At 45.2% G+C, this 12211-nt stretch overlaps 1 protein-coding gene across 1 annotated transcript in view; it reads right to left on the bottom strand.

Moving 5' to 3' along the window:
• MBD5 (methyl-CpG binding domain protein 5) overlaps window positions 1–12211 on the bottom strand; it is a 218320-nt gene that overhangs the window by 36372 nt on the left and 169737 nt on the right. Inside the window, exons 8-10 of the mRNA XM_063933748.1 lie at window positions 4394–4720; window positions 1754–1938; window positions 463–1626 (exon numbers count right to left, since the gene is read on the bottom strand). Of these exons, the coding sequence (XP_063789818.1) occupies window positions 463–1626; window positions 1754–1938; window positions 4394–4720 (1676 nt within the window). The remainder of the gene's footprint in view (window positions 1–462; window positions 1627–1753; window positions 1939–4393; window positions 4721–12211) is intronic.

Here is a 12211-nt window from a genome sequence, read left to right as displayed (position 1 = left end):
TAACCTGGGACACAACACAAAGTTGTTCTTTCAATGCAGTAGTACTGCCTCCTATCAAGAGCAACTGAAATAAACTCTGCCGATAATAAAGATGAAGAACGATAGCATTAAAAAGCCATATAACCATTTAGTTAGCAAAATTTGTAGTGGCAATACATTTGTTTTTTAAATGTCCATGTTCCCCACCCTCAGCTCCAAGGAAAATATAATGTTCAGTGCTGCATAGGTTTATCTAATAGCTAATTATTATCTAATAATGGATAATTGTACTTCGTTAATGAATATTACAAATTGCAATGAGAAAAATATGTCCACCATTGCAAAGAATGTAGGAAAAAATGCTGAGCCTTCAAATAATAAAAACCCCCCACAAGTCCATCCCTCCCTCCCTCCCCTTAACATGAATATCCCAATTTCATACAAATATGCTATATGAAAAATAAGCAATAAGCCGCTGTATACCTTCCCGTCTTCTGAGTTTTGCGAGTATGAGTTGTGCAGATCGTCCCTCATTAATTTTCCAGGCCATGAAGCCAGTCCTTTAATTTGTCCCCAGACCAAGTCTCCCATATTAAACGTCCTTGGCCTATAATGCATTAAGTCATTTGATGAAGGGGAGTCGGGAATCCTAAGATCATCCTCACTACTGATACTTTTTGTGTCTGAGGGACTAGGGACACAACCGTTCATACCCTTTGCATGAAAGTCTCCATTATAATGGATATAGTCTCTTGCTAAAGAGCTTTCCAAACTGTTGGAAGAGCTGGGAGATTGTTCCTCCATGCTGATCTCTTGTTTAGGGATGCTGAGCAAATCTCCGAACCCTCTGTGCTGTGAGGCACGGGTTCCATTCATGTGCGCACAGCGTTCCATCGTGCTTTCCAACCTTTCTTTAAAACTCATCATAGTTCTTTTGTAATGGTTATATGTGAAATTATCCTCTAGCATCTTATCGTTTGGACAGTGCCTGGGTGGCAGTAAAATCTGGCACTGCTCGTCTTCAAAAGAGTGCAATATAGAGACATTGCCAGATCTCGTTTGGTAAGGATTGCCATAGACCTGCGAGTTGTGTTCCAAAAATTCCTCACATTTCCACCTGTTTACTTCACCCGGACTCTGACCTCCATTCCAATGTCTTTTAGGTGTATTACATCCTGCTTTGAAATAATCAAACCCGTCCCCATCAGCCATGTGTTTGTTCTGATCCAAGTTTTTTCTCATCCGGGTACCTCTAGAGTTTCGTGTTCTGACCTCATGATCAGCATTTCCCAAGTTTCTACCGTGGATGACGGTGCCCACTGTACTTGAGAGATTTAATGGGTCACCGATGGATGCAGTGAAGGCACTCATGGCACTTAGTGCTGGGATAGGGCTCATCTGCGTCGTGCTGGCCACTGCCGTAGTAATGACCACTTGCATACCTTTACTGGCCGCATCTACCACAGCTTTGTAAATGGCATCTACCGAGTTGTCTCCATCCCGTATGTTATCTTTTATATATTGTTCTGTCCTATGCGGCATGGTACAAGACTTGTCCGGAAATGGAGGAATTGCAGGGTTTGGGTTTTCGGGCATTGAAGAAACTGCCATCTGAGCATTGACCTGTTTGTTTTCTTGCATTCTCACCTATATAAAGGAGAATAAAACAAATATATTACTGTGGAAGTAATATAGCCTGTGCTACACATTGGCAGCGCAATTTACTTGGTTTATGGCAATATCTTATTTTGGATGTGAGGACTGATCCAATTACCTGAAAGTTTTGAAACAAACAGGCCATGGGGTTGAAGTTGTTTGGTGGCCCTACAACTTGTCCTTTCAAAGCGTGCAGATTGGGAAACCTATGTAGGAGTTGCTGCTGCTGATTATTGTTTAGTAATGACTGAAGATGAGACAACTGATGGTTATTCAAGGGATTGTTTACAGACGACAAATCTCCTGTGAAAACAAAGGAAAAGAAGTTAAGCACTGATTATGTATTACTCAATGTGACCTCATGTACCTAGTTTTGCCCAAGTGCACAATTTTAGAGTGCGCTGAACAGATCTGTGGTCAGAGGGAGTAATTCAGACTGCATTGCTGCAGCGATTGCAGTCCGAATTGCTATGCGCAGTGCGCACGCTATCAGCATCTCACTGGTGCGATGTCGCTGCCTGATTGACAGGCAGAGGCGGTCGCGGGGCAGGAGGGAGCATGCCAACGGCGTTAGAAAGCCATTGGCGGGACGCGGTCCGGACAACGGAGGCGTATCCGGACCGTTGGGGAGGCGGGCCGCGGCAGTTGCGTGACATCACGCGCAGCTGCTGCGACCTGGGATGTGGCGGTTAGCTCCCTACCAGCGCGCAGGAGCTGCCGTGCGATGCTTTTGTACTTGTGTGGGGATGGGGGGAGGGAAGAGGTAGGGCCTGACATGCTGGACGTAACCCCGCATGTCAGAGAAACTGATCGTAGATGTGCTAAATTTAGCACATCTACAATCAGGTCAGAATTACCTCCAGAGATTGCAGGTGGGTGCATGATTGTTAATATTCTGATGCTAGTAGCTGGGGAGATTGAGGAGTCACTAGCAATGCAACAAAGCAATGTGAAGGCAAGTCAGATGCTTGGAATCAGTAGCAGGAAAAAAGAAGTACTAATGCCACTGTATAGGTGATTGGTATGGCCTCATCTGGAATACTGTGTTCAGTTCTGGAGGCCATATTTTAAGAAGAATACAAATAGATTAAAGAGTGTACAAAGAAAGGCAAATAATATAGTGCATGGTCTACATCACAAAACTTTCCAGGAAAAATTAAAAGATCTTAACATGTATAGTTTGAAAGGGAAAGGGGGGCATGATAGAAACTTTCAAATATACCAACCTTTTTAACAAGGTCCAAGAGGCAAACATTCTTCAAAGGAAAATAAGTATTAGAACACAAGGACATGCACTGATACTGGGGGGAGGCAGATTCAGGGGAAATTTAAGGAAAAACTACTTCACAGAAAGGGTAGTAGATGAGTGGAATAGCCTCCCATCAGAGGTAGTAGAGGCTAAGTCAGTACAGCAATTTAAACATGCTTGAGATAGACATGTGAATATCCTTACAAACAACTAAGGATCAAATAGGGTTGAGGTTACCGAATGGTTAAAAAAGGGGTCAGACTAGATGGGCCAAGTGGTTCTTATCTGCTTCCAAATGCTATGTTTCTATGACTACAGAAACAGGCTTGCTATCACAACTGGTATGTGAATGACCAACTTATAAATATAAAAACAATACATAAAGTAACATTTATAAGGGTCAGTCTATTAAAAAACAAATTTTGAAAAGTGGATTTTATACATCCAGTAAAAACTGTAAAATTATATCAACACTTATATTTATTACAAACTGAAGATAATAGACACGTATATAAAATAAATTTAAGAACAGCTTATCTAAAGGCCCGTACACAAAGGTCGATATATATCGTCCGTTCTCCTGAACGGCCGATATATCGCGGGACCGTCGGCCAGTGTGTACGGCCGATACGTCTGTGAACTCCGTTGTTCACAGACGTGTCGCGTCGGCCCCGCAGCACAGCCGACGGCCAATATATCTACCGATATATTGGCGCGTCGCTGTGTGTGTACGGGGCGGTCGGCCGACCGCCCGTACACATGCTGCGGCGGCCGGCGGTGATTGACAGCTGAACTGGGCGGGCGTGTGTACACGCCCGCCCAGTTCATGACGTCAGTCCCAGACGGATCGGGCAGTGTGTATGCTGAACACACTGCTCGATCCGTCCATAGATATATCTGCAGATCAATTGATCTGCAGATATATCTATTAGTGTGTACCCACCTTAAGATGTTTGTCTACCATGGGGTGAAAAGGGTTAAATAATTCAAAACCAATCCTCATCCCTTTGGCTACAGACGTAGCAAATAAGGACTTCATCAGGGGTAATTTGGCAGGACTTTTTCCAGAGATGAAACGCGTTCAGTTGTATTGAAAACATGTCAGGCAACAATCTGTGTGTGCCGCCCAGAACTTGGCAAGAAAGTAGGGAAGCTGTGAACTGTTCTTTTTGCTTCCTCACAATATGCCCAGATCTACCCTATTTCTCCTCGCTTTCAGTGTTTAACTAAACTGATTCCATGATAACGGCAAAAAAAAAAAAAAATAGATCACCATGTCACCATTTGTACGAACTAACTTAGCTCCTTGGGTTCCTATCTCCTTTCTAAAAGTGTATGTGCTAACACTGAAGTTCTTGCATGGTACAAAACTGAGAACTATGTTGCAAACTGTAACAGCCACCAAGACTTAAGAAAGTAAAGCTTTACAAGAGTCTTATGTTATTGAAGAAAAAGCTCTCCACTAGTAGTCACATAGATCATCAAAGACGGGAAATAATGGAGACTTACCTTCTCCAACTGAGGGCTGCAGCATATGCATAATATTCTGATTCAGGAGATGCTGCTGATTCAGAGGTAACGTCACTGGCAGAGAGTTTAAAAGATTGGAGTTGATGGGTCGTGGAAGGTGGCTGTTGTTGTTAGTGCTCTGTGCAAAGTGGCTAGCGTGCTCTGATCCCACAAATGGAAAAGAATTGCCCATTGGAAGGTGGTTCTGCATTGGAGTCCCAGATGCTGTGGTGACAATTACGCCATCTTGGAGAACAGATGTGGTCTTTGTGATGGCTGGCTGACCTGCTCCGGCTATTGCTACTGATGACAAAGGTAAGGAACCTCCTAAGACACAAACATGAGGTCAGATGTAAAATATATTAATTTGACAAAACATGGAAGAGTACATGCCATTAAGTCAGTGGAGCCTCACAAAGCACTGTCAACCAGTGTTTCCTGAACACTGGTCATGAACCCTGCTAACGGAGTGCCTTAGTGATGTCCCTAACTACCAGTGAACTGATAGACTACACATTTGGTAATGCTGAAGACTACAAGCCAGCTGTCTCCACCCTGCGTAAGCAACACGTTAGGCACATAGATCACATTGGAAATAAAAGTATATGTTTTTCAAGAACATTAAGTGAAATGAGACAGACGAGAAAAAGGCAATGGCAATGAGTCAGTGGACTCTTTCACCAATGAACAACAATAGAGAGTATTATATTGAAATCAGTTGTCTAAAAAGTAAATTAATAGCATATATGACTCAGTTTTGCTACATATTGTTCTCAGATTTTTTTTGCAAACCAATATATCATCTTCTCTTAGGTTTCTAAAGCATAATGGAAAAGAATCCCATTTAGCAGGCAGTATAAAAAAACAAAAAAACAACTGAGAAGTGCACCTCTCTCAAACCCACAGTAGAGGCCAGCAATGTTCGTACAACCTATCAACTCATTAGAAACCTATACCATTACTAGTGCAGTTTAGGGAATAAATGTGTTCCTTTCATTAGTCACTTTCACAAACTGTAATTATTTTTAATTTAATATTGTTTAAAACAATTCAGGAAGGAGGGTGTTGGTTAAAGGGGCCATCTTTTACCCCTTTCACACATGCAGCAAAAATAGGGTTTTTGCATATGAATGCGCATCGACTCAGGTTTTAGATACGTGTGAAAGCAAACTGCTCTTTCGAGGGGCCGAGCAGAGACCCCGGGAATTTGCTGGCTTGATAGACCCAACAATTTCCAGGGTCACATGTGTGAAAGGTGTATTATTCAAGCATCTGGTCTGTTACAATTTCTGCTTTCCTGTATATAGGTTTGTATGTATGCAGAGGGGGTATCCGTTTGATAGATAGACAGTGTCTAGTTAGACAGTCAATAGATAGACACCATACGTTAGACAGACATTAGGTTGACATGGTCAAAATGTCGACAGGGTCAAAAGGTCGACATGAAAATGGCCGACATAAAAAAGATAGACAATTTTTTTTTTAATGTAACATGTTTTTGGACTATTTCATACTTTCTCTATCCATGTCGGCATAGAGTTGGTTATAAACCTTGTGGCGAGCGCAGCAAGCCAACGTGCCCGAAGCGTGGCGAGCGAAGCGAGCCCCGCGAGGGTATGCCTTTCTACAATTGGGACACCCATATTGCAGATTCTTTTAAAATGTATTTAATGTGTTTGTTTGAATAGTGGGTATATTTTACTCTTTACCGGCCGGTAATTTATTATATATTGAGCTAATAAATATAAATTATTTATATGATACACGGTGTATTAATATTGATATATGGTGTACTTTAATGAATTAATTTTTTATTCTAATATCAGCGCCTCTATCCTCCCCACTTTGTGGGGAAAACGCTGTTTTTAATGCTAATAATAGTCTAGGCAGGAACAATAGCAACTCCAGTGCTAGCCCTCTCATGGCTGAATGTGAGTGACCCCAGGAAAATTGTCCCAGCAACCAGGGATCCGGGCGCCTACCACTGAAGGTGGGACCGGATCCCTGAGAACACACGTTGTAGATAGACAGTGGCTAACTGTCAGATAAATAATGAAATTAATATGAAAATAAAATGATAAATCTCTGGAGCCCTCCAGAGTGTGACTGGCTCTGAGGGCACTTTTTGGGGGGCGTATAGGGGGGATGAGCCAGCATACATACACACACATTAAATTTCAAGTGTACCGCCTTTCGGACCCCATCTATACCCCACTGTAAACAGTCATTCCAGTATCCCCTATGGGTGACTGACAAAATGTCTAATCTCTAAACATGGGTAATAAAAAATTGTATTGTGCAAAAACATTTATCGAAACAAATGTGTGACAATCAACCTCAAATTAAATCTTTATGCATTATATTGAATAATTGTGAATATAATATGGATTTACTGGTAATATAAGGAGTACTTGTGTCATATATGACTCCTTGTGGCTTGTTTAATAACATGGTGCAAAGAACTAGGATGATGTACTCTAACTTTATAACATACGTTGTTATCTTCCAATTAAATTTTTATGGCCAAAGAAAAAAAAAATTCTGGTGTGCTGTACATCCTCATTGATGTGTATGGTCCATTTATTTCTACAGGTCATTTGTTTAAATGGGGTTGAGCATTGTATGGAAACTACAATGAAACAAATAGTATATATAATTGAATAAAGCAGTACTTCCCTAGAAATTGTATTTTTCCCTACCTGAACAAAGACTGAACTAATCACCATTTGTGATCAAATCGGAGTCCCTAAACCTTCACTGCATCTAATCAAATCACAGCTACCAGAGAAAAGTGCTTGAGATCGTCATCTGACTTTAGTCCTGCAATGCAATGCAATGAGGATCCATGAGGAGCAGGTGACTATGCTTTATTTTTAATTCATGCTGATTAAAAGTACGTACAGTGGATTAAAATAAGAAAATCTGTTTTGAATCTCCCATTTGGATAAAAACTCAAGGACATTTACCATTGGATTAAAATAACGAGGTTTAAGGTAAGAACTTACCGTTGTTAAATCTTTCTGCGAGGTACACTGGGCTCGACAGGGAATGACATTGGGGTGTAGAGTAGGATCTTGATCCGAGACACCAACAGGCTCAAAGCTTTGACAGTCTTCCCAGAATGCCTAGCGCCGCCTCCTCTATAACCCCGCCTCTGTGCACAGGTGCTCAGTTTTTGTTAACCAGTCCAATGCAGTAGCAGGCAAAAGAGACGACAACTGTTAGTAGCCACATACACCACATTCTCACGACAGGAGAAAGTGTCAGCGGCTAATGCCATACAAACCGAAAAAAGCCAAGTGCGTCAGGGTGGGCGCCCTGTGGAGACCAGTGTACCTCGCAGAAAGAGATTTAACAACGGTAAGTTCTTACCGTAAATCTCATTTTCTGTTGCGGGGTACACTGGACTCCACAGGGAATGACATTGGGGATGTCCTAAAGCAGTTCCTTATGGGAGGGGACGCACTGTAGCGGGCACAAGAACCCGGCGTCCAATGGAAGCATCCTGGGAGGCGGAAGTATCGAAGGCATAGAACCTTATGAACGTGTTCATTGAGGACCACGTAGCCGCCTTGCACAACTGTTCAAGGGCCGCACCACGGCAGGCCGCCCAAGAAGGTCCAACAGACCGAGTAGAATGGGCCTTTATGGTAGCAGGAGCTGGAAGGCCAGTTTGTACATAGGCATGTGCAATCACCATTCTAATCCATCTGGCCAGGGTCTGCTTGTGTGCAGGCCAGCCACGTTTGTAAAAACCAAACAGAACAAAGAGAATCTGACTTCCTGATGGAGGCAGTTCTCTTCATGTAGATACGGAGAGCTCGTACCACATCCAAAGACCGACAAATCAGGAGAGGCAAAGGCCGGAACCACAATCTCCTGATTAAGGTGGAAAGAAGACACCACCTTAGGTAAATACCCGGGACGTGTTCTAAGAACCGCCCGATCACGGTGAAAAATCACATATGGTGACCTACAAGACAAAGCACCCAAATCCGACACCCTTCTAGCAGAGGCAATAGACAGCAGAAAAAATACCTTAAAAGAAAGCCACTTAAGGTCTGCAGATTCAAGAGGCTGAAACGGAGACCCTTGCAACGCCTCCAAAACCACCGACAAGTCCCAAGGGGCCACAGGCGGGATATAGGGAGGTTGAATCCGCAACACACCCTGAGTGAACGTATGTACATATGGTAAAGTCGCACTTTTTCTCTGGAACCAAACCGACAAAGACAGAAATATGAACCTTGATGGAGGCCAGACGAAGGCCCAAGTCTAGGCCCTGTTGTAGAAAGGCCAAAAGTATGGCCGTACTAAACTTGTAAGCGTCATGATTGTTAGATGCACACCAAGCAAAGTAAGAATTCTAGACCCTATGGTAAATCAGAGCAGAAGCCGGTTTCCGGGCCTTCAACATGGTTTGAATGACCGCCTCAGAAAATCCTTTGGCCCTCAAGACGGAAGCTTCAAGAGCCACGCCGTCAAAGCCAACCAGGCTAAGTCCTGATATACACAGGGGCCCTGAACGAGGAGATCTGGGCGCTGTGGAAGTAGAAGAGGACGCTCTATCGAGAGACCCTAGAGGTCTGAGAACCAATGCCATCTGGGCCACGCGGGAGCGATCAGTAGGATTCCTCCTTCTTGCTTGAACTTCCTTATTACTCTGGGCAGGAGCGACACTGGAGGGAACCCGTATGGCAGCTGAAAGTTCCATGGAATTGCCAGTGTGTCCACGAATGCTGCTTGAGGATCCCTTGTCCTTGCTCCGAAAACCGAAACCTTGTGATTGTGTCGAGACGCCATCAGGTCCACATCTGGAAGGCCCCACCTGTCCACGAGGAGTTGAAACACTTCTGGATGGAGGCTCCACTCTTCGGCGTGTACGTCCTGACAGCTGAGAAAGTCCGCTTCCCAGTTTAGGATCCCCGGAATGAACACTGCCAATATGGCTAGCAGATGGCGTTCCGCCCACTGATGAATCCGTGATACTTCCCTCATTGCCATGCGGCTTCGAGTGCTGCCTTGATGATTGATGTATGCCACCGTGGTGGCGTTGTCCGACTGTACTTGAACAGGTCTGTTCTGTATTAAATGCTGGGCCAAGTTCAATGAGTTGAACACCGCCTGTATTTCAAGAATGTTTATCGGGAGGAGAGACTCCTCCTTGGTCCACCGACCCTGAAGGGAGTGTTGCTCCAACACCGCACCCCAACCTCTCAGGTTGGCATCCGTCGTCAGAAGGACCCAGTTGGAGATCCAGAAGGGACGACCCCTGCTCAATCGCTGGTGCTGAAGCCACCAGGTCAGTGACAGACGGACCTCCGGAGACAAGGAGATCATTTGAGACCTGATCCGGTAAGGCAGGCCGTCCCACTTGGCAACAATTAGCTTCTGCAGAGGGCGGGAATGGAATTGAGTGAACTCCACCATGTCGAAAGCCAACACCATGAGACTTAGCAATTGCATTGCCAAATGTATCGACACTTGCGGACGAGATAGGAAGCATCACATCCTGTCCTGAATCTTCAGGACTTTCTCCTGAGACAAGAACAACCGCTGGTTGTGAGTGTCCAACAACGCCCCCAGGTGTACCACCCGTGGGCTTGCAGAAACTGGATAGTCAGATCCAGATGGCGTACAAGAATTTCTGGGGAATTTGCCAGGAGCAACAAGTCGTCCAGGTACGGTAGGATCCTGACCCCTTGACGGTGGCGTACAGCTGTCATTACCACCATGACCTTGGTGAAAACCAAAAGGTAACGCCCGAAATTGGTAATGGAGATTGCCAACCGCAAACCTCAGGTATTGCTGATGCGACACTGCAATGGGAATATGCAGGTAAGCATCCTGTATGTCCAGGGAGACCATATAATCCCCAGGTTCCAATTCCAGAACAATAGAGCGAAGAGTTTCCATACGAAACTTGGAGACCCTCACAAATTTGTTCAAGGACTTGAGGTTGAGAATGGGCCGTGAGGACCCGTTCGGTTTCGGAACTAGGAACAGCGGTGAATAGTACCCCTTGCCTCTCTGAGCCAGAGGCACCTGTACTACCAACTCCTGTGTTCAGGAGGGACTGTACCACCAACTGAAGAGTTTTTGCATTCACCTGATCCGAGGGACGTCTGTCAGGCAAAATCGATGAGGGGGACGATTCTTGAAGGATACGGCGTAACCTTGAGTGACGACTTTCCGTACTCAGGCATCGGATGTGGTCCTCAACCATTCCTGGGTATACCTTAGAACTCAGCCTCCCACCCTGGGATCCCCCAGAGGGAGACCCGCCCCGTCATTCGGCAGGCTTGTCAGTTTTGGAAGCAGGCTGACGGGCAGCCCAAGCCCGTTTGGGCTTATTGGGTTTGGAAGTGCGAACCTGTTTCAGGTACGCCTGACCTTTTGCTTTCCCTGAAGGATGAAAGGAGCGAAATGGAGTACTCTTAGCCTTTGGCACCGAAGGAGCAGTACTAGGTAGACATGCTGTTTTAGCAGAAGCTAAGTCAGCTACTATCTTGTTGAGGTCTTCTCTGAAAAGAATGTCTCCCTTTTAAAGGGAGTACCTCCAGGGTTTTCTTAGAGTCCAGATCCACAGACCAGGACCGTAACCAAAGAATCCGGCGAGCCAAAATGGACGTGGTAGAAGCCTTGGCCGCCAGAATACCGGCATCAGAAGCCGCCTCCTTAATGTAATGAGAAGCGGTGATAATATAAGACAGACATTGTCTAGCATGATCAGAAGCGTTGAAAGGCAACTCCGCCTCCAGCTCCTGAGCCCACGCTTCAACAGCCTCTGCAGCCCATGTCGCTGCAATGGTGGGCCTATGCGCAGCACCAGTTAGGGTGTAAATTGCCCTTAAACAAACCTCCACACGCTTATCCGTCGGTTCTCTCAGAGACGTGACGGTAGTAACCGGCAGAGCTGAGGATACCACCAGCCGCACCACCTGCGAATCCACTGGCAGGGGTGTTTCCCAATTTTACTTAGCTCCGCTGCGAGGGGGTAGCGAGCCAGCATCTTCTTGTGAGGCGTGAATTTCTTTCCTGAATTTTCCCAGGATTCCTGATGTATTTCAACTAAATGGTCAGAATGAGGTAAAACTTGTATAACCACTTTCTGATGTTTAAACCTGTCCGGTTTCTTAGGGGCAGCATCAGGTTCTGGGTCATCAGTAATTTGAAGAATGGTCCTGATAGCCTCTAACAAGTCAAGAACATCCACCTGTGAAACAGATTCCCCATCAGAAGCGTCGGGATCAGAATCTGCGGGGTCAGTATATACGCCATCCTCATCAGACGAGGAGTCTGAGACGTTGGTGGATTGTGAGGAAGTAATGGCCCGCTTAGAGGACCCCTTGGTCTTAAGCGGGCGAGGGTTAGATTCTGAGTAGTCAGTGATTGGTTCAATTGCTGTAACTGAGCAGACAGTTGATCTGCCCATGGCGGGTTAACCGTGGGGACCATAAGCGGTTGTACTGGCACAGGAGGTCCCATAGGGGGCCCATTAGTCTAGTTAACAGCTTATACAATAGCGGGAGAAGGTAGCCCAAGGTGGGTCATTTTGAATCCCCGTTGCTACAGTCCCACTTGGGGGTAAGGATTCCCCAGAACCTGAACCCTCAGCTGATAAGTTTTCCTCAAATGTGTCTGCAGCGTCACCACCACCACGCAATGTGGGATCAGCCCCAGCACCATTGCCCTTTGTAGCTGATATATCCGAAAGCTCAATGCAAGGCAACACAGTACAATATCAGCAGCACAATACCTGACAAGAACCTCCTGTGTAGTGTATCAGCACAAACAGGGAATTCAAGAGGTATATCA

Source organism: Pseudophryne corroboree, chromosome 7 (assembly GCF_028390025.1).
Source record: "Pseudophryne corroboree isolate aPseCor3 chromosome 7, aPseCor3.hap2, whole genome shotgun sequence".
In the NCBI taxonomy this organism is placed as follows: domain Eukaryota; kingdom Metazoa; phylum Chordata; class Amphibia; order Anura; family Myobatrachidae; genus Pseudophryne; species Pseudophryne corroboree.
The sequence above is the reverse complement of the archived record's forward strand: the minus strand, read 5'-3'. Positions and strand labels throughout refer to the sequence as shown.